We start from the raw sequence: 23,831 nt of genomic DNA on the forward strand, positions 1-23,831 counted from the left end.
ATTTTTGCCACAGAAAGTTGCACTTCTAAAATTATTCTATCAAGTCCAGGCTTTCTTTCCAAAAAGCAGAGCCTAGAAAAACACATCATGGTTTTCACCAGCAATCTTAATACTTGCAATCCTTAACAGTTTTCAGCTTAAAAATTGGTTTTATTTGAATTTTCAGGGTCTTTCAGATATTTTTAAGTAAAAATTTTCATATGCACAAAAGAAGTAAGAAATCAAATTACTCAATCAACATGGAAACCTATTAATCATCTGTCACACTACACAAAATCAGTTTTGGGTCAGAACTGATCCATTTATTTTACACAAGTTGCTGCCTTGAAAAAGGCACAGAGCAAGTAACAGGTTCAGAGTAAGCAGTGGGTCCTTGACATTGTGTGCTGGAAACTCTTGTCTTTCTTTCATCTTTTCCTGAGGGCTTCCTAGACCTAGACACCAACCTCAGTGCAGAAAGAAAGTCAATCTTCATGAGAGTAACCACAGTACAGTATTTGATAGATGTCCCTTTACTAGTCAATTAAATGGGATTGGTACAGTTCCCCGGCAATGAGGCCAACTGGCATGGAAGAAATGGCATCTGTACTATCAAGGGGTCTTCCATGAAGGTGGCCTCCTCCAGACTGCCTACTGGGACCAGTGACTAGCCCACACTAATTCCTGAACTATAATCAGGAGCTGTTTGGAGAGAATACTAGCTGGCACAGGGCAAAAGTGGGCCAGTGGCTGTTCTAGCAATCCAAATTTACAGACAAGCAGATTGCAGTGCCTCAGGGTGATCCATAGAACTATTTAACTTACTAGTAGAGATGTCACTGCCAAGGCAGCTCAAAACACTCTACAAATGACAAGTATTCAGGAAAGGACTCTTATCTGCATATCAGCAGCAGAGGTTCTTTGCTCCAGCAGACTTCTATTAACTTTATTTAAACTAAAGAAAGACACTACATTTGGGGTAAATAATTTCATAAATTGGCATGATCCATAGAACCCAAATGCAGGCATCTAAATGTTAGCCCAATATTAATTCTTTTAAGGACAGTATGGTAAAGTATGAATTATGACAATTCATCTTAGAGTAACACAGAAATATAGAAGAAATGGGCAAATTGCTTCTGATTCAAAAAAAAATATCACTCCACCAAAACCAAAGGCTGAAGTATCTCATGTTTTTATGTCTAGATAAATTTGAGATGAACCTCACCCAGAATAGTCCTCTGTGTTTTTACAATAGGTAGCATCTATCTAACATGATGACTTGACTCTGTTGTGCACACACAAGTCAGTTCTGCATTTCCAAATGCAAGTTGACTTCATGCACTAATGTTTCAATATAAATACATTTCTTAAGGGGATGAGTAAACATTTTGGACAATACAGACCTTAATCTCAGTTTTTGCTGCACCATACAACTTCATGACTTTACAGGAGATATTTGTTCTAGTAAACAAGCTGTAAAATCTAATCAGCTCTCCCACATAAACATTTGCACACATCTCACTTGCTTCTTTTTTCCAACAGAGATTCTTTTGGAATGTCTCCTGTTACTGTGATTAAACTAAAAACACTTGATATACCAAAGTCATGAGAGAAGGTACTTAAAGGTACTTCCATTTTAAATAGCTGTGTCACTTCCAGAAATGCAAAATGAACTGGCATCTATGTCTCACGTTGTATGCATTGAAAAAGCATATTACAATTACCCTTGCACATTGCAATGAATAATTTTTTCATCAGTGTGAATTATTCCCATATCCCTGCAAGTACTCAAGACGTTCATAAATCCTGACTTCTGGTCAGACACCACTTTTTGAAGTGAACCAAAATAGGATAACTTGGAGCAGAAAAAATCTAAGCTACTTTAAAAAATATTATTAATTTTAATTGGTTATATCTTCTCTGACTGAAATGCATAGCTTACATTCTACCACCTTACAAATTAGTTTATGATATCAAAAGCAATGATATTTAATGTATGTTAGGCATCCTTCAGCAGAAACTAAAAAAACTCCACCTCAAATCTCTGACTGACAGGATTTACTGCTTAAGAGCATGCAGTTTCTCTGTCCAGCACTGACAACAATGTATTTGCTTTCTAGGCTCTATAAGCACATACCATCCATCAGAGGCCTTGATGTGTTGCGGGTCTATCTGCAGCTCACTGTCTAATCAAATGAAAGAGACAGACCAGACAAAAGATTAAGAGGAAGTCTAGCATAAATGAGTGTCAGTCCAGTCTTTGATTAGGTAATGGCAATTATGATAATTACAGCAATCCAATACAGGAAAACATTCTAAAATTGCCAGCCTGTAGCAAAGTCTCACACTTGCAAGTATCCACTTATGCAAAGCTTTGCCAGAACATTTTGAATACTAACCATGTTCTTTCAGTTGTAAACAGCATAATTTGGCTTGATAATTTAATACAGTGATCTATTACATATATTAATACATAGGTGAATTCTTCTAAAATATAGTCATCATCTACAGTTATAAATCTCACTGGAATGCAAATAGAGCAAGCACTGAAGATTTAACCCAAATTCACACACAGTTTTAGGCAAAACTATTATTTCTCACATACTGTTTTTCTGGATAGCGATTTCAATATTGAGACTTTCATGTTATATAAACAAAAGGCAAATATCATTTTTTTTCTTGGTTTGTGTTCTCTATTATGTTCCCTGCTCTGCTAAAGAAATCAAGTTCAAAAAATTTGAAAAAAACAGGGGTGCCTGAAAAAAAGGTCAACTAAAAAAGACACACTAACAATCACTGAACACTGACACTTAGAAGAACAGCAAAGGAGAATCATGCCAATTGAAATGGGGAGATATAGGCAAAGAAGATTAATCAAGACTGGGATACAGAAGAGACTATGTACAGAAGATAGCTAGCTGTCAAAAAGAAGGCAGTCCTGGCCTTCAAGGTCTTTCACAGATGTCTTTCACGGATGAAAGAGGTCTTTGCTGGAGAAAGAATTACAATCAAGGGAACAAGAATGAGGAAGACAACATCACACACAAAAAGAAATTTGCAGTGTGTCCAGAGGTGGTAGCATTTCAGAGGCACTGACTGAGAAAATAGCAGGTATCTTTCACGTTGTCATTGCTTACAGCCATCAGAAAAACACATTCCTCCCTGAACAGTAAGTCTGCTATTTTATAGATTTGTGTCTTTTGTACCCTAACCATCCTTACCCTTCAGATTAACCTTACCTAAACCAGTGCCTCCAAATACACTCCAATAGGCATATGGCTCATTAGAAATAAAACTGTAAGTTGGCTGTGATTAGCAAGGCCTCCAACCTTGAGGCTTTCTTCAGCTCTAAGAAGGACTGCAAAGCTTCATTTACATCCTTTCTTGATCAGATGGTCTGTAGCGGACACCTACCACACTCATAATAAGTAATTACATACTAATGTATCACATATGAATAATCAGATATATCGTATGTAAATAATTGATCTGGCCTCTTTCATATTCATTTAAACATCAGAATTTGTTTTGTCCTTTACTGCCTTTCTTACTGGTGAGAATAAAATTAAATATATTTTAATGAAAACATGCTACATTGAAAAAGAGCGTGTCAAATTATTCTGGTTGGTGAGGTGGCATCCATGGTTTAAAGATTCCTTTTTTTATACTGGGCTTTTATCCCACAGCCTTAATTCCTAAGTATCATCCTGAACCAGATATATTACTTTTCCTCAATTCTTTACTGCTTCTCAAAATTCTCACCACGAAAACAAGTGAGAGAATTCAGAACAGTAATAAATTCTATTACAGAATTACTTCACTATTAGAATATCACCTAAATCTCAGAAACAGACATCTTCCAACACACCCTGCTTCTACCAGAACAGATTAAAAAGCACTTATGCAGAAACAAAGTACTTTATGAACCATTTTTTTTACTACTGAGTTATAAGCACTGCAAGTAAGGGTTCACTGAAAAAATGAAATGTTCTTTTGATTTAGTCTTCCCTTAGTTCCTCTGTCCCTACTTGATGTCTCCCAAAAACACAACAGTATAAAGTAAAAACAATAGCAAGGAGTGCTGTAGGTGGGTCACAAACAAATATGTAGCTTCCTGTACAAAGAAAAACTGAAGTGTTGAGCTTCTGAATACTTTCTGATTAAAAAAAAAAACCTAAAACGATAAGAATTAAAATTTAAAATTCAGAAGCCTTCCTAACAAAAGACAGCATCCAGTGTATCCTGCTTCAATTAAGAGCGAAGGCTCAAACAGAGCCTGAATCAGAGAAGCTGTTTAAAATCAGTGATCTAAACTATTGATACCCAAATCTAAAAGGAGTGGGATGCAAAGATTTATTTCTATTTTTCTTTCTTAGACTTCAACAGACAACAAGTGGAGTGCAGAGTGCCAGTCCAGCATATAAGAGTACTCCAAATTGTGTAACGAATACTGTTAGGCCAGCTCATTCAGCATTAACATGTGCATAGCAAGAGTGCCTCTCTGCTTGAAGTACACAGATGTAGAAAAGAGCTCGATCTCAAAGTTGATGAGATAAAAGCTAGAGATGTGACACATGAGTTGAATTTCTGTTCTGTTCTTGTTACACCAGCTAATAATGCTGCTTGCTGCCAGGCTGTCGACTATAGTGCTTTAATTAAGACCTCCTTCAGAATGCAGGGGTCATACAAAATGAATGAAAACAGCATGCCAAATTCAGAGATGATGTACATTAGAGTAATTTACACTTCAATTAAACAGCACAATTTGCATAATAAGAGGCTGCAGTAAAGAGCTAGTAGCAGGGGTAGTAACCTAGATTTTACCTTAGGATTGTTTACATTTTTCTGCTCTGACCCCATCCTGTCATGTAGAAAGTATAGTGAATTATTCAAATAGCAACTTCTACTATCATCTCCCCTTACTAAGCCAACAAGCCATAGGTTTTAGAAGCAATGTTTTTCTATAAGTGTCTAATAGAAACAGGAAATTTTTTTTGTTGATCAGTTTTGGCAATATCATACTAGAGAGGGACCCCAAAGTCCTTAACTAATAACTGTACCTAGAACAAAATAACCAGGACTGTGAGGACATAAAATCAATGAGGCTCCAGTGGTAACAGAAAAACCAAAAGGCCACCAGCAGCCCTTCTAACCTTTAAAGGCATCATACCTAATTGTAGGGACTTACCTGTTGGGAGAGATCAGCATTACCACTACAGTTTGTATAGATTTAAAAATCTTGAATATACACTGAATGATGTAATTCAAAGCTTTATATCAAGCTACAGTAGTTAATGACCCAACCCAAAAATTATTTACAAGCTGAATATTTTATGTCATGTTTTCCGTCGGTCATGTAAGACTTCACAAAGGTCAGAAGAGAGTTGTATAGTTACACCTGGTTTTAGGCAGCTATTTAGCACATTATTTTTATCTAGGTTCCATCCACTCTTGTCACTACACAGATACAATTCCTTATGTGTGTTCCTCTTTCCTTCTGCATATGTTCACCATGTTGTATCGACTGGAATTTACAACAGTTGACACAACAACAACGTGCATGCAATGAGATGCTTCAGAGCAGCACAAAGTGCATATCATACAATAGTACACACAAGATACTCCAGAAAAGGATTAAGTCTTTGCAGCAAGCACTGGCCAAGGGCACTGCTCTTTGGAGCCCCCACTGACCCTTGTTTTCAGACTTCAGGAGATGGTATCTTGCCAGACTGGCAATAGCATTACAGAACACAAGGGATTTGTTCTCTGTCTTAGTTCAACACAATGAATCTTTAATAATGCATTGAACACTGTTGCTTTTCCATTAAGTCAATCAAAATCTAATAATTTTAAATAGAGAAGAAACAGCAAAGTTACTGTAAAGTAATTCTGTCAGTAAACTTTCAAAATGCCACACAATTTTTGAACTAATAATTTAGTATTTTGAAAATGGGATTTAGGGGCCTTTTTAAAAACAACAGAAATTTTTTAAGTACAAAATCAAAAAATCCCTTCATTTTTCAGTTAGCCAGTGTTAGAGCACAGGTGTAAGGAGGAACTTCACCAATAAAGAAATAGTTTCATTTTCTCCATGTGGCAAATAACTAAAAGCAATTATAGAAAATATATTTAAATGGTAAAAGACAATGCCAATAAGAAGATTTTTCATTTATCTATCTTTGGAAATCTTCCATGGAATGGCTGCGTTCACCAAGGGTAAGTGAGGAAAACAAGATTATTTTTAAAAACCCCTCTCATCTATTATTCTCAAAACCTACTCTTTTTAATTTCAGCTCTCTTCCTGAAGGCTTTTTTATTAAAACTATTTTTAAATCTGCTTTGTACCTGAAGGGGAAACTCAAGTGAGTGATGTGCATTTTAAAGAGAAAAGTGGTTTGGCTTTTCCCTTAATCCTGATAACAATATAGTATTTCTTTATTTCTAACCATAATTATTTTTTAGTATGTCTTTTCCTTTATCTCTGACACTGGTCTTGCTGCACAGTGTGCTCTTAAAAGTAACTGATTTTCACTGTGAAAAAAAATGACAGTATTACATCTACAGTTAAAAGTCATGCAGCAAGTTTAAAAAAAATCAACATTCTTGGGAATAAAAGTGTAGAAGGAATTCTTCACTTTATATGAATGAAGATGTCTAGAATCGCTCCTCGTCCTCAAAAGACTTTTGTACGGAAAGTAATTTTTGGAAAGTACTTAATGTGTTTTTATTCCCAAAATTTTCTTTTCTCACTTTATATATAACAGGAACTACTGATGGTATAGGCAGCCTGATTGGTGTAACTGAGAGGATTTGTAATTCCTCTGTCTTTATAACATCATTTTAGCATGTAAACATTTTCATTTACTATGCAGTATGTCAATATGAAGCCTCCTCTCTCCTTCACCTGCTGGAGCAGCTAAGAAATGTAAGACCTCAGTGTAATATGTTTTTGGCAGCCTCTCTGTTCTCCCCACATGCCGACCAGCACCCATGAAACAGCTTGTTATTCCTGTGAGCAGGGAAAACCAGGAAGGGAATTACAGTCTGAAAACCAAGTTCACCTTTTCATCTGCTCTCAGAAGAGCAAAATGTAGACTGAGAAATTATAATTTATAGCATTTTATAGATAGTGATTGTCTAATTGTGTTTTTCCTAACATTTTTTTAGTTCTCTAAAACTTTAATACAAATTTATGTACCCCTGATACATTTAAGGTACAAGAAGATGCTTTTTTCACTGTTATTTTTCTTCTATACCTTTTTTTCTCTTGCTGAGATTACATGACTAATAGTTAAGGGAACCCAGGGTTCTCAAAATCTGGGTGAGATGTGCCAATTCTCTTAGTTTCCATTGCTAAAGACAAAAAGAGTATCTAAATCTAAAAAAAGAGGTACAGATGAACAGAAAACATTCTTTAAGGAAACACTATACATGGCAAAATCATAAAGTCATGCACCTGCATCTCTGGACATCCTGTTGTGTGTCTTATTCCATACGTGAACTGCCTTACCAAAAGCTCCCACTAAATAAGGACGTAAGTACTCAACTTCCTCAGCAGTGCAGTGGATTACTGACCTGTGCAAGGATTACTGTTTCTCTACCATCATTTTCAGATGGAAAAGGTAACATTTCCTTTCCCTTTTCAAACTTTCCTTTCCTCGTCACACAATCTTCTCTAAGGACATCAGAAAAATTGGGAATGTTTTTACAAGTGTATGGCCTTTCCCACTCCTGAAGACTTGAAAGAGATTGTGTTTGATTGGAAAACCTTATTTTGTTTCATTTGCTTGTGTCACACTTCTGCCCGTGACAAGTAGTGAGATTTCAAAATGGCACCGAGTCTAACTGCGCAAGTCGAATGACAATTTTTCATAGGAACTAACCCCTACTTAAGCAGCTCAGAAACTTTCTTACACTTTTTTTTATATCCAAAATATCATGGAAGGAAGGGAATTCCATGGAGTAAATCCAAGGTAAAAAAAATACACTGTCCAGTAAAACACAGATGAGTAGACTAAAATATCTTCCCAATTTCTTAAACAAAATTGTTCATAGGACTAAAAAAAGATAATATTTTCCATTTTTAAATGGAAGTTTTCATGGGGAATTTTTTTCAAGCCTGGAATGCAGAATTTCTTGTTCCTTTATTAGGAACAAGCAGTTGTCTATCACACTATGTCCTAAATCCACACCTGTGCCTTTTGCACTCCTTGAACACCTTAGTGATCTCTTCTTGTTTGGAAGTCAAAGTTCAGTGAAAGCCACTACCCATTAAGCCTTTTGTTCCCATAGATACTGCTTTTGAAAATTTTGACCAACAGATCGTTCAGTCAAATGAATTCACCTGCAAATTACTTATTTCTGCCAGTATCTCAACAGGAGAACATTCTCAGCATCATTAGGTGTTTTTTCAGATAGCCAAGACGGTAGAAATATTGTCATTGATGTTAAAATCTTTAAACTTACTCTTCTTATTATGCCTAATTTAAAGAATTCAACACTGTATATTTATTAAAATTAAACTCGGTTTTATGATTTTCATTCGTCCTTTGTCATTTGACTCTCAGAGAGGACAATGCAATTAAATCATGCAATTAAATCAGCTGACTCCAATCTCTCAAGATACACAATTTGTAGTGCAGCAGATGAAAGAAGAGATATTCAGCATCCATAAGGGCAGGAAGAAAAAGATCCAGTATTAAAAAAAATAAAGTAAGTCAAAAGTCAATGCTTCTTTCTTTTAGTTATCATTCTTGCAAACATGAACAATAAAATTATATTAATTTTCTAAAGATGCCTATTTTCCAAATAACTTGTAGTCAAAAATTCTGGTGAAAAATTTTAGCAGGAAAAGAGAGATACAATTAACTGGAAAACTGTAGCTTAATTAAGAAAAAAGCAAGCAATTCTGTCAATACATAGTTCTTTTAAGATACTCCTAATGCTACATTTATGAAGTAAATGAGCTGCTAGACAATTACAGGGGGAGAATAGTACAATTATCACAGACATAACTTGGGTAGACAGCCTACAATTTTTGACTATGTTAGATAGCATTAGTGAAAGAATAAATCACAAATGAACTGACATTAAGGGTCAAATGCAGTAATTCAAGAGTTGCTTTAGACCTTTCCCAGAAAACACTTAAATAGGTAGAATTCATAACTTCAATTACCAGTTCTAGCAATATTCTGTCTTGTATTTACTTTTCTCTCTTCTCTCTGCAGAAAACCACGTTTTCACACAGCTACAGAGGAAAATTAGCAGGTCCTTTTCCTTCTGAGAAAAATTGCTTGCAACATGTATTTACTGACTTACTATATATTTTTAGACAAAGCTTTCGAAAAGGCTACAGTGTCACAAAGAAATGCTTCAAATGAAAAGCCAGTGGCCAACTAGCAAACTGTGCTGAAGCACAGCTGCATTTTATAGAAGTCAGTCCTGCACCTAAAGGGCAGTTTCTTAAGCAGAGAAAATCCAAGCAGTCCTTATCACAATGGTGGCACAACATTTTACACAGGCTGAAAATCTCATGCTGCTTTTGTCAAAAATTTACAAAATAAATTCATATTTTTAACGTATCTTTAGTCAAGATTAAACTATGGCAATTTTCAAAGCACCCTTGAAAACATCCAAAATAAACATTAAGATATGTAAAATAAAACACATAGCAGGAAAAATAGGTGACCTTTGTATTCTTCTCCTCCCTTCTCCTAACTCACAGGGTGTGATTCATTAACAAAGCCAAGAAGGTACATATTTTTTAGTACTAGTAATGCTGGACATCTGTTAATATTCTTTTAATGGAAGTACATTTAAAGGGCAAGAAAATTCTTCCAGAAATGTGCTTACCTCTTCCAGAGCAAGGTAAATTAGAATTTCCTTGGCATTTCTTAGCACTTTCTTCAACTGACATTGGACACGAACGTGGATGTTCACACTTTTTCCCAGTCCAGCCTTCTTTACAGTCACATCTTCCACAATTACACTGTCCATGACCTTTCCAATGAATACAATTCAAGATTAACCTCCATTCTGATGAGGTATAAAAAACTCATAATTGGATGAACTTTATCAAACTTGGGGCTTCATTCAGTAATTAGACTGGCAAAAAATACAGCCAATTCACTATATCTACTTTTGTTTCTGAAAATAGCACTAGTCTACCATTCCATTTGAGCCATATTCCCTTTTCTGGTTTTTTCCTTAAGGGATGTTTTGCCACTTAGCATGTGATCTAACGCAAAGGATGGAAGAAGGATTAAAAATATACATTTCAACACTGTTTCGAAAAGTGGAATGTCATAAGGCAGTATTTCATTTGTGTTCTTTTTCTACCATAGTTGCAGCATATTCTCTCAGAAATATATCAATACCATCCTTTATCTACTTGCAATCAACATGATCCCCTAGAGAAATGTCACATCAATGCCAAGCCTCAATCCAGTGCCTTCTACTACAGCGATATACAAATAATAAAATATTGAAATATTGGACATAATCAATTCTCATTTCAGTAGGACAGTTGGATATGGTTTTTGGTTGCATGTTTTGGACTCTTCCCTGCATGTACATTTCCTCTATATGAATGCAAACATACCCAATTTTTCTTGAGTTTTTCTCCAGAAAAACTAAGAAAACAAAGATCATTGTCCTTCTCCCTCTTTATGCTCTTTGCGTAAAGCAGTGACATTCTGGCAATACAACATGTTCCTTGCACTGAGAAAAGCTTGAGAATCAGCAAAACAACATTCCTTGCCACAAAATCAAATGTTTATTTCCATGAGCTTGGACAGCAGATTAAATCTCTCACAATTTTCACACAGTCATCATTCATTGGACACAGGGCCAAAGCATTGCTCCAATGTCCACTTCTCTATCCATACTCTTCTTGAAAACCATAGTTACAGACATTTTATCTCTTTCTAACCATACTTGCATTTTAAGACTAATTTATAAAACATATTATTTTGTCAGTTCACAAGGATAAAATGGGAGGAAGCAAGCATTCCAGTAGCCATCAGAGCGCTCCCCAGAATATGTTTTATTAATTTCCCAAAACAACTTTTCTTTACATCAGTCATTTGGGTTTTTTTTTTAAAGCATAACAAGCTTCCTCTTGTTTAGAGGGTGAGTTTAGATTAGATTATTAGGAAGAAATTCTTTGCTGTGGGGGTGGTGAGGCTCTGAAAAAAGTTGCCTAGAGAAGCTATGGATGCCCCATCCCTGTAAGTATTCAAGGGAAGCCTGGATGGGGATTTGAGCAACCCAGTCTAGTGGAAGGTGTCCCTTGCCATAGCAGGGGTTGGAACAAGATGATTTTTAAGGTTCCTTCCAACGCAAACCATTCTGTGATCCCATGATTCTGTCCTTTGCTTTCATGTGTCCCTGCTGACAGGTTGTGAATTGTATTTATGTTCCCTGACCCAGATAGATACTTATGAGAAGATTATGTGCTTTCATACAATAGTTTCTTTGCTAGAGCCACAGCAAAGGAACTAATGAAATATATGAACATACGAATTTTCTTATGGAAGCATGTTTTCTTTCTGTGTCAAGTCATGAAAGCTACTATCTCTTTAAATGAAGATAATCACTTTAATGTTGAGAAGATTTCTGAAATACAGTTTTCAGAATTCAGTAACATTCTGAATAGCACTTCAGGTGTTAAAAGAAGGCATCCAGTTGACAATATGATGTACTGTGAAATAACAGTCACCTCAAGCCATATGAAGCTTCTGCAGGGAGCTGCCCTTGTGTGATGTCAAATCCTCACATCAGGTCTGTCAACCCCTGTAATTTGTATTTTATTAAATGAAAATAGAATTTCATTCAGTTAGAGTAAAACTCTTTACATGAAAACGTGATTTCCTATAATTTCTACATGCTACTCAGGACAAAGTGGTTTCTTGTCTCTATCTATTAGGTAGACAGAACAAGACAAGAAAATTTTGTATCATTTCTGTTTGATGAAGGTTTTAAGAGAGATGGATTATTTTCCCTAATCTAACAAATCATTCTTGGATTCATTACAAATCAATTTACAAATAATTGTGAGAAACAATGAAGATATTTTGCAGATACACCTAAAGGGTGCACACTTAGTGCAATAAGTAAATTGTTTTCATATAAGCAATTAAAAAACCTGTCCCGCTACAATTCCTCTATCAAACCTTTGATTTAATTGCAGATTCTGCCTGTCTACCACAATAAACCAAAATTAAAATTTATGCATCGTTTCTATTTCTGAAACAGGACTAAACAGCAGGACTAGAAGACATTGTTCACACTGCTGCATGTGCAAATGGATTTTTTTGCACAATCTATTTTAGGAATGTATACTTGGATGGCCAGCTAAGACTGAATTAGGCTTTTCTAAAATATAATGGAAAGGGAATGGATAAAAATAATTAGTACTAAAATTTTTGACGAGTTGACAGAAAAATTAAGCTATACTTCAACTTGATTTTTAGTCACATTAAGCAAACCATATGCATCCCTCCTTTTATATCTAAGTTTTCCTCATTTACAGTTCTGTCTTTGTAATAAAGAACAATGTACCAGTCCTTAATCTGATATCACATGGCAATATCTTCTCCCAAGACCCTTTGTAACTGTCTGTACTTTCTTATCCTCTGCTTTCTTACAACCATTACCATCCTGGGCAGCAGCAGCTGCAAAGGCAGTAACGTCCAGGAAAGGGGGAGTTCAAACATCATTATTTCAGTTCTACAGCATTATTTGTAAATGCCACAGGCTTGCTTTAATCTAATTAGCTTTAAAACTCCTGTGTTCACCCCTAACTAGAGAGTGCATTTACCTTGTTGGTTCGAAGCTTTGTATTCCTTAGCTGATGCTGATATTTTGATCAGTGCCTGAGTGCTATAACTGACAGCAACACAGTGATACATTCAAAAATTGACAACAAAGTCAATCTTCCTGCTGCTCTCATGACTGCACACAGTTCTACATCATTCCAGCTCATTCATTAAATAAATCTATATAATATCTGCAAGTGGCTGAATAGTAACTAGTAAATTGAGTCACTGAAGGTTTTCAGTAAAGCTTTTTTTCCCCCTCATTTTATTAGCTAGCAATTCCTGAATATGTATTTAAAAAAAAATAAACACAACAGTTGCAAAACTTTTCACTTTTTAAACAGGCAAAGAAAAGGCTGAAAACTTTATATATCATGTTGGTTTCAGCTTTCTTTCTCTACTACAGACAACTCCTATGATCTTTCTATGTGACATCTCTCACTCTAGGAATAGGATGAAAATATACCACATCATTATCGTCCTTGATGTGACTGCATTCTTCCTATTATTAATTAGGCCAGACCAGATTTCTACAGGATCCATTCAAGCTGACAACCTCTAATCTGCAAAGTCCCTTTGAAACCGTGTTCATTTGCTTTTGCAGAGTTCCTGTGTGTACAAACTGCATGCCATGTATTGATCAAAGTCCTTCTCTCCTGCATAGTATTAGCATCTTTATTAGCATCCACATAAAATTGCATGCAAGTCTCTCTCAGAATCTCAGCTTTTGATAGCTGATGCATGGAACATCTAAATTGCAAACCATGGATGGATGGATGGAGGGATGGACAGATGGAAACTGTTTTGAATATAATGCTCTGAAGTACAAGTAGAAGAAAAAGGAAGATGGATGTGTCTACGATGTACAGTCTGGGCTACAGCTTCAGATGTGCAGCTGGGCCACATAGTCATATTTTTCAAGTATTGATGCTCTACTTGTTCTCATATTAATTTGAATTCTCAAGGTACCATTTCTCATTGACTCATTTTTTATTTTTCCTTGAATTTCTTCTTCTTGATTATCATCTCCCTGACATATAAAATGAAATAACAAACACAATTTGATCTAATGAACTTTCAAAATCAAATTTCCCCAAGAAAGTACAGATCTATACTTTAAATTTTCAACTATTATCCAATTCATCTTAGGTTACACTGAACACAAGAGTATTAGAAAGGAGACGGGCACCTAAAATAATTTAATATTTACAGGATTTTGTTAAACGGCATGGAAAAAAAACCAGAATAATGTCTTTTAATTTAAAAAGCCTCCTTCAAGCCCCCCTCCTGCCCCCCAAGCTGGGTAAATTTTAAGATAGGAAAATGAGAATTGGAGCACTAGGAAAGAGGAAGATCAGACCAGCTGGAAGGTTTTTTATGAAACTACACATAAGTCCCCTTTATAGACAAACCTTACCTGAACAGAAGTCATCAGAGTATCTATCATACACTGCTTTGCAGTTTCTTTCATCACACTCACAAGTATCTCCATGAATATCTCCCCAGTCACCAGTTGGGTCAACATCATGGCATGTACATTCCCCACATACACATGTGCCTAAAAATGATAAGAAAAAAAAAAAAAGACACAGAGATAGAAGATTAACTGTGTAATTTAGAGTAATAGCACTCTGATTACAGGAATTTGCACTTGTGAATTTTCAGCTCTCACAGGAATGCAGTTTCAAAGCTGCAAGTGATAATCATGACGTTGTGCGTATCTTCTATGATTTGAAACCTTCTATGATTATTTAGTAGCAATACTTTATACAAACAAATTGGCTTCCTGTTCATGTTTCTTTTTGCTACTGAGCCTTGTTAGGAGTCAACAAAAAAATGTACCTCACAGAAGAGTTGTACATCTTTGACATCAACAGTAATTTGCCCTGTCAGTAATGACAATGAAAATCAATTCTGTTTAAATGACTTGGGCTTGGGCACAGGGGATAATTAATGGTTGTTAAAGCATAAACATTTAAACTACAAGAGAATCCAAACTAGCACAGCCAAAAATGTCTAGGAGGTCATTCTTTACCTATGAAGAACAACAGCACAGATCTACATGAAAGGATACTTTTCCCAAGTCAATATTCAGGGCCACACCCTGTTGCTTACAATAAGAAGAAATATGAATATGACAGAAATACAAATTTGCATATTTTACTAATATGAAGAGAATATGCATCCTACTTATTTGGGAAAATCTGAAAAAAAAAAGCTCAACCAAACAAAAAAAAGTATTTTCTTTATTCAGAAATGCAAATATGCTTCAGGGCAACACACTCACTACTTTTTTTGAGATGCCAACAGGCTTTTAGAAGCAGCCTGACCTTACTGATGCATGCAGTTCATTTCTTGCAGAGTGGCTTCACCTTCTGCTACTCTGCCTACACCACTGTCATCTTATTTATGTTACTCTAAACAATATAATGCATTTGAGGACAACAGGACAGGATGACTAAACAGTACACATAGATATGGGCACATTGTCTGAAAAAAGGAGAAGGTCTACACAATCCAGCATGCGTGACATGAAGCAGGAAGGGCTACTACCCTGTTTAGTGCTAAAAACCCTGAGAGAGCCCTCAAGAAATTTGTGCCTAATTTTTTACACTTTAACAATTCAGTGACATTACTGAAGAAGAAGAAAAACATCCAACCAACCAACCAACCAACAAAAAGAGGAAGTGCCTCTGGAGAGTGATTAATCCTCCCAGAAACAACTTCAAAGTTAATTTGGATCAGCTGTCCTGCATGTCAGAATGCAGAACATGATCTCACCAAAGTTTAAAATCTAAATTTTCACATGTGGTCTAAGATGGTTGACTAGATAGAGCAGGGGAAAAGATAAGAACAATTTATCCATCTTAGTACTGAAAGAGGGTGGGCAGCAAGGTTAGCCTTGATACTTGATTTTAGAGGGCTCAAGACTGACAAGATGAACTGCACTTTTATCACAGGATGTATAAACACAGAACACTCAGTAATTAAGACTAAATGGAGCAGAAATACTTTCTTGGAAAGCAACTTCATGTTGTCAGAAGCCTACATAATTCTTATGAAGATAAAATCACAAATACATGACAGGCTAAAGACAGGGAAGTATCACACAAATGTACCTTTGTACAGGAGGTTGCAGCTACTCAGAACATCAGCTATGCTATTCACACAATTTCTCCCATTGCAATGCCAGTTTAAAGAAATCATCGCACATTAAAATTTCAAATTTGATTAAAAGCTTGCTTTGATGAGAAATTCTTTGCCAAGAAATTACTTTCTCAGTGCAAAGAAAGCATCTGATATGAAAACACTTTGATATCTATTATTTCCAGAACTACACAAAAATTTTATGCTAAAGTCCCAAGACTAAATGAGCCTACATGATCTCTGTATTTGAGCCAAGCTTTCAATTTCCTCCCAATTATGAGAAGAGAGTTTTCTAAATGCTCTCAGGATGATTAGATGTTCACAGTACAGCAGGTTTTGTCAGTAGAGATGTTTTTAAGAGAGGTATCTATGTGACTCTTGCTTATGTGCTACTATAATTATTCTGGCTTATTGTCAAAAAAAACCCAGTATTTTTTTTAACTCCTTGTTCAATGAAGCTGAAGACAGCAGCTAGTGAAAAGCAACCTTATTTTGTGAGTGCTTTTTTCCTTTTTTTCTTTTTTTTTCTGCCAAAGAAAGGCAAAATTAGACAGACGTATAAGGTAAAATTTAAATTCCAGAACTTTCTGCAAATAAAACCTCATATAGTTAGAAAAACTGTATGAAGTCTACCTTTCCAACTCTATACATTCCACAGCATTGTTACTGAACACTTCACAGGTGTTTTTTCAGGTTGTAGGGGAAATTAAATGCTTTGTGTATTCATTTTCCCCATTCAACTGTGGGTCCTAAGTCTTCTTTAAGAGGGAATCGATATATACAGTTCTGTGACCTTACAGCACCAGTTCATTCAAAGTCAAAAATCTGGTAATATTTTATTTTGCAAGGTAGGTATTTCACCAAAACACAGATGTACTAAATGACAAATTATCCTGCTCAGTCTTACTACAAAAATAAAGAATATGAACAACTTGGGTTTGCTTAATCAAGAAGTGGATGCGGATTTGTGTAAGTTTATACCAAAACACAGGTATCTACCCACTTGGAAGTGTATATCCAGACCTGAAATAGGTGAGAACAATGAGAAACTCTTAGCAAACACAATCTATGTCCTACTGTGGAGAATGCATAGAGTAAAATAAAAGCCAACTATATAAATATGTGTAGAAGGTCCATGCAAATGACACACCTCTGTTGCTGCAGATTTTCCCATCTGGAGATGTGCATCTTTTCTTGATCTCCCAGGGGGTGATGTCACACTGGAATTCACATTTATCTCCATGCCAACCAGCCTCACAGTAACAGTTTCCACAGTAACACTTTCCATGGCCTTAAGCCAAAACAAATTTTGTACAGTAAGAAAGAGGCAAGTTTTTAAAAGGCATTAACAATTTAACTGTTTTGATCTTTTCTCTTAAAAACTTTTAGTGCTGTACACAGAATAGAAACAATTTATAGACCATGTAGGACTACATAAAATAAGACAAAGTATATCTGAACTATACTTTTCCTTTAATCACAGATTAAATGTAATCAATAAACGCTAATTGACATAATTATTTTATCTTTTTGAACTTTTTTTTTTTTTTTTACTTTATAGGTAAACTTTGAAGACTGTAATAAAATTTAAGCACAGTTTTACACATTAAGGCAGGAGACATACTTGGCATGTCTAAGAACACATTGTGTGTCCCTGACTCCTCAGATAAAATCAAGGTCCCTTTACTGCAACTATTATACACAGACTATGTTGTATATGGCTTCCCTTCTTACCGGTCAAGAAGATTTTAGAACATGGCTAAACCAGCTCATAAAAGAGAATTATTTACAAAAAGAATCTTTCAGATGTTCATTTAACAAAACATACATTCCCAAAAAAGATGGTTGCATCATCTGAGCCTGGATGAAACCAGCTCTGGAACATTTTGATCTGCTAAGGTACCTGTGCCATGTGCTTCATGGCACAAAGCTCTTAAATTAAGTAGCTTCAATTCTTACTAATCTTAGAGCCCAAAGTTAATTCTTTAATAGAATGATCGAGTCAGGATCTTGTTCTTTCTTGCTTTGAGTTCAGTAGATCTGGGCACCTCTGTCACAATCTGGTCAATTTATATCCTCAGTTATCAAGACTGCAAATTTTTCCTGTTTTTGCAGCTACACATGGAATTTTCGTTACAATTGTTTGGTTAAATGTCAAAAAACAATTAATTTAATTAGATAATTAAACAACAAAGACAATCTAAAATAATTATTATTACCAAGAGGTTGATCATTAACAGTGGACAGCAAATAAAAGGAAAAATACTAAAGGAGTGTAATAATTTGATCTAGAGGCAATTTTCACAGATTAAAACATCAGTACTTCATTCTTCACTCATACTTTTATACTCCTCAAATAAATATGAATTAAACAATAAAATTTGCCACTACCTCTTGTTGACAGGAGGAAAAACTGCTCCCTTAGAGTAAAAAGCCTTAGTTTAAAAAAAAGATCAGGACCAGAATTTAATTTGCTAGAAGATATGATACTTTTAAAAAAATAAGCTGTATCTTGATTCCAAAGTTTATGTAACCTCAAATAAAAAGTGATAGTCAGCTGACTGATAAAAATCCAACTGAAGATGGAAAAGCTTAACACATCTTTGCAACTTTGCCCTACCTAATAACTGATTTGCTAAAAAAAATGCAGTGCCCTTGTGCAAATATTAAAAGGCATGTCATCTATATCTCAGCACAACATTGTATGCTTTTCCAGGATAAAATCCCAGCTCACAGTTGAGGAAATGATGTGCCTTTGACCTTAAGTTCATGGGCTGTCATACACATTTTTCCTGCATAAGGCCTGGTTCAACACATGATTTTGTATTGTAGATATTTGTTAGAAAGTAAAGCAACATATAACACTCATAAGTTGTGTGCATAAACTTTTCAGCTTACAACAACCTAGCCAAGTCAAGCAAAACATTAGTTTATAACTTATACCTTACTTTAGAAGACTCCAAAAATTCCATGAGGTAGCATGGCTTTAATACTGATCAATCACGGACTTCAGAGACTTCAATCTACCAACACTTTCTGTCCCTTTATATCCCTTTGAATCCTCCATACATATAAGACTAGTTTTATACACAGATGCATTTGGTCTTTTCGGGAATACAGCATGAGTGGATGAGACAACAGGAAATAAAAGCTAAGAAAAACCTAACAATACAAACCAGCAACAAAACAGGCGTGGGGAAAAAAAAACAGACAAAAACACCAGTAGGAAAATTTTCTGGAACTAAATGAATGACAATTTTTTTATCATATTTGGTACCATATGCAATGGTTAGAAGCAAATATAAATGGAATCACTGGCACATAAAAAATGTTGCACTCCATTCATTTTATTTTAGGCAATTACTGGAAATACTATGCCCTGCTCCTGAATCTGGACTTTGGAGGACCTTTCTGTATACCCTCATTTAAAATACCTACTTAATCCTAGGACTTAAAAAAATAGTTCTTTTTGCCTTCAAAGGCACTTAAATATAATTTATTTTGCTGTCTGCATAAGGAAAAGACAGAGGAAGCTATTTTACACAAGTACTCTCTCTCTTTATACACACACAGAGGAAGCACTACCACCAGATATGAACAGTCTAGGAGCAGACTGGAACACTCTTGTGTGCGTATGGACACAATCTTCACGTGTGTAGCTTGAACAAAGTTTGTAGCACCTTCCAGCTCAAGGACAAGCCTCCTTCGTAATATAGGCAACAGCATTTATAATGCCATAAATGTTGTGTGTTAAACAATATTTAACTGCCAGGTTCCTGCCTTATAATGACATGAAAGAACAGTTTGAATTGCAGTTGCTTTTCTATCTATCAGCAGAGTTCATTCCATCTTATTTTCTTGCCTTTCCTGTCGCAGGTGATTTTTTTCCTTATCCATTCCTTTCTCTTTTTATCTTCTTGCTTCTGAGTTATCATCCTACATTTATTCTTGATATTTTTAATTTTTGTTTCCTTGAAAAAATTCCTAATAATCTATTTTCTAGTTTTGGTTTGGGTTTTTTTTTTTGTATGTCGTCCATTCTGCTCTCTCTCATCTGTGCCACAATGTTCTCACATTCCTCATATATTCTACTCAAGAAAGACACACTAAGCTATGAATTACCTTAGTGAATTATCCTGTACAATCCTCCTTGCAGCTCTTCCAAAAAGAGCAGTGTGTCACAGGATTTATTCATTCTTTAACCTTATGCTTAGTTCATTTTTGCATCTGAAATTTCCCCTTACAATTTGCAATCTAAAGTCTTGCAAATAGAGTTACTTTTAAGCCGTACATTCAGTAAAAATATTTTATAGAACCACACAATTAAATAACAGCCTGTATTAATCTTCATCATTTTTCTTGCACTCATTAAGATACATACCTGTACAAATCTCTCCTGTTTCATCATCAATGCATTCTCTGTCATCACATTCACAAAATTTGCCATACACCAGTCCATTTCCTTCTGAGTTTGCACATTTGCACCTGCCACACTGACATGTGCCTGTAAACATTTAAGAGATTACTCAATGACTGCAGATTATAGAAATTGTTTCATTAATCCGTCCAAGATGGTACATATTTTATTTCTGAGAAGGCTGAAATCTAAAGATCATCCACCCAAATAAAGACAGACACAGAAATTATCCATATCAACAAAAAGCCTAATCTTAGCTGTACAGAGATAGAGCACTCAAGTGCCTTGGAAGTGTAAAGCTGTTTTTTTCACAACATAAACCACAAAAGAAAGCATTCTGACATAATGAAAAGCCAGCACACTCAGGAAATGCAAAGAATGCAAATGGATTTGTAAACCGATCTCTCTTCTATCACCTCTCATCTGGTCACACTTTTGCTCCTTGGTGTTATGAGGAAGGTTGCCCCTCAGCTCTGTGGCTGCCTCCCTCCATGACCTGCCCTCCTGAATAGGAAAAAATTGTTTTATTGCTCCCTGGGAAAGAGGAATCCCCCCTTTTTCCTCAGAGGGTCTATCTGACCTGGGGCCATAAATAAACATATGAATGAGTTCCACAGTCCAAAAAAAATCACAAATGCATTAAAATTACATTAGAAACAGAAGTATTACTATGCCATTCATATAAGAAACCCCTTTTCCCTACCTCTGTCCCTGCCTTTATTAAAATTGAAAGGGTAGGAACTTTGTGCAGTATGCCATTACTGGGGCCTTGTGGTCAGCTAGTAAAGATTTTTTAAAAATTCACAACATTCATACTCTTCACATGACTTCCATATGTATTTTAGAAAACACGGTTATTGGCACCAAAGAAGTTCTCCAAAATATAAGTTTTATGCTGATATTACACAAGATTGCAGAAACCAGTTGATGTTTTACCCTTACAAGCATAGCAGAACTTTTAATAAACGTCACGGTAATCCAAAGAAGAGAAGTATTGGACTCTGTGACAGACATGGCCATTCCAATAGAGTAAATTTTTAAAATGTTTGCAGGAGCTAATATAGTAAGGTAATACAACTGATAATACAACATAAGTAACTTACAGAGCTACAATTATTTTCAACAATTGCTTGGTAAACAAATACAAGTGCAATTTTTGAGAAAACAGTTATGATTACAGACAATTCCTGAACAAGAAAGAAGATAAAACAGAAAATTGATTCCTATATTGGGTATCTAAACAGGTCAGAGAGACTCTGTATCATAAAAATGTTCATTCCTTCTGTTGCCAAAAGCAGATATTGCTCACATAGACAACTCAGTTTAGGCAGATGCCCTAGTTGCTCTGACAAATGATAAGGAACAGAGTCAGAAAACTGAAATTTTAGGTGGATCTTGATCGATTACCAAAAAAAAAAATTACAATAAATGATTATTTGTGTGACACCAGAGCACTGATTTTTAACAGCTCATGTCATCCCTTCCTATCTTTTATTGGCAATTACACAACAGAGCTCAGACCCTAATGACAGCGCTAGTAGCAAATCAAAAAGCAATCTCACCAAGACAAAATACATATGGCTACAGCCCATCAAAGTTACCCCAAACTCCTTAGTCAGTCTCATTGGAATTCCTGTCCTGTTTAATGCAAAAGCATTTATTCTTTTCATGATGCCACAAACACTTCCCCCTTAGCTACTTGGAGTGGTTATTATGCTATGTTCATCTTCCTGTGAAGACTGGGGGGCCACTTCTAACCAAGGAAAGAAATAGGTTCTTTTTTAAGAACTTTGACTAAATATCATGAACTATACTTATTTTTGAGAGTCAGTTTCTCATTTAGCTATCTCTCATGTCTCTCTTGATCACAACTTTCATACATCTATTGTCATAAATTAAGTGTATCATTTACTCAGTATGCTGCATACTAATAGTTTTATGTTAAATTGGTTTCTTATCCTGTTGTGAGAACCAGCTTCTATGTAACAAGTCCCACATATCCTTGGGATCCTTTGCTCATGTCAGGAACTAACTTGTGACAAATTCAGTTGCATGAAAATGTATGGACTCAACAGAAATTAAAGACCAGCAATAGTGAGCAGAAGTGCGGTTCTTGAAACAGTCTTTCACTTGGAGATCAATGTAATGGAAAAACCAGAAGGCAATTTCTGGTCTCAAAACTTGATTGGTAGAAAATGCCCTTTAAAATGTACCATTCTTCAATGAAGTTTTCTAAAAAGCCATTTGGTTTTCCTCCAGTTTTGGGGTTTTTTTATTGAAAGGGCTTTCTATTTAAGTCAGGACTGTTATAAAACCAAACAATTACAGAAGAGACTGTTACCAAATCAAAACAGTGAAGATGGAAATGCTCCTTTAAATGATTCAGCGTATCTTCTACACACTATTTTAATAATCACAGGTACAATTTAAAAGTGTTTCCAAAAATTGTACAGTTTATAAATGTCTGGGAAATATATTTGCAAATGCCATTTCTTCATTCTGTAAACACAAACACATGATTTGTTGCTGCCTGTTCTGAGCTTCCCCTCCCCTCCCCAAGACACTTGCCTCTGCCACGTGCTCTGAGCTCCTTTGTTCCAAGCACGGGCAAAGCCAAATGTAACTCAGACTCTTCAGCAGTGTCTGATTGGCCGCTCACCCCGGGTCCGCCCCCAGTCCGCCCCTTTCCCCTTCTCCCAATAAAAGTGAAGATCAAGGGAGGCCCCGCCCTCTCTGGCTTTGCAACTCTTTCTGCGAACGTCTCTTGTCGCCTGTTTCTTTTTGAAAGCATCTAACTGCGGGAAATTAGGCGAGCAGGGAGCTATATTTCTCCCTCTTTGCTTCTGCTGGTGGTATCAGCTTTGCAGCTGATACAGGTACCGATTTTAGAGCTACTGAAATGCTGGATTGCCCCTGCTCCCTCTCTAGGTTGGTCAAGGCTTTCTAAGGCATTGAACTACGAGCGCTAGCCGGTAAAAAGCTGAAAAGATACCTCCTCAATGATAGAAATTACATCATTTCCTGTGATAATGCCATTATCACAACATTTTGATGAGGAATAGAAATGACACGGCTGGAGTTTCATCAAATCAAAACAGCTATGGATAAACCAGAGTACTAAAGTAGGTGTTCTGAATCAGTGTACATTACATGCACAGAAACAGGCCTTTAGGAAAATTAAACATTTTAGTATACATACAGTTATATCTCAGTCTCTTAAACATACTCTACAAAATTACTAGTTAGAAACGACAATGATTCTCAAGATAACACTGGGAGACCACTAAGGTATCAAAAGCAACAAAAGACATCTTACCTGCACCAGAACAGATGATATCTTGAGAATTCTTGCACATTTCATTGCTTTTCTTCCATGTAAGATTGCAAGTAGTTGGATACTGACAAGCTTCACCATACCAGCCTTCATCACATTTGCACTTCCCACAGTCACACTTTCCACACTTTCC

At 35.8% G+C, this 23,831-nt stretch overlaps 1 protein-coding gene across 1 annotated transcript in view; it reads right to left on the reverse strand.

Moving 5' to 3' along the window:
* Nucleotides 1-23,831, reverse strand: part of ITGBL1 (integrin subunit beta like 1) — a 139,313-nt gene that overhangs the window by 56,009 nt on the left and 59,473 nt on the right. The window contains exons 3-7 of the mRNA XM_017733207.1: nt 23,681-23,823; nt 20,329-20,451; nt 17,098-17,238; nt 14,218-14,358; nt 9,835-9,981 (exon numbers count right to left, since the gene is read on the reverse strand). Coding sequence (XP_017588696.1) covers nt 9,835-9,981; nt 14,218-14,358; nt 17,098-17,238; nt 20,329-20,451; nt 23,681-23,823 — 695 coding nt within the window. The remainder of the gene's footprint in view (nt 1-9,834; nt 9,982-14,217; nt 14,359-17,097; nt 17,239-20,328; nt 20,452-23,680; nt 23,824-23,831) is intronic.

Source organism: Corvus brachyrhynchos, unplaced genomic scaffold, assembly GCF_000691975.1.
Source record: "Corvus brachyrhynchos isolate BGI_N302 unplaced genomic scaffold, ASM69197v1 scaffold1120, whole genome shotgun sequence".
NCBI lineage: Eukaryota > Metazoa > Chordata > Aves > Passeriformes > Corvidae > Corvus > Corvus brachyrhynchos.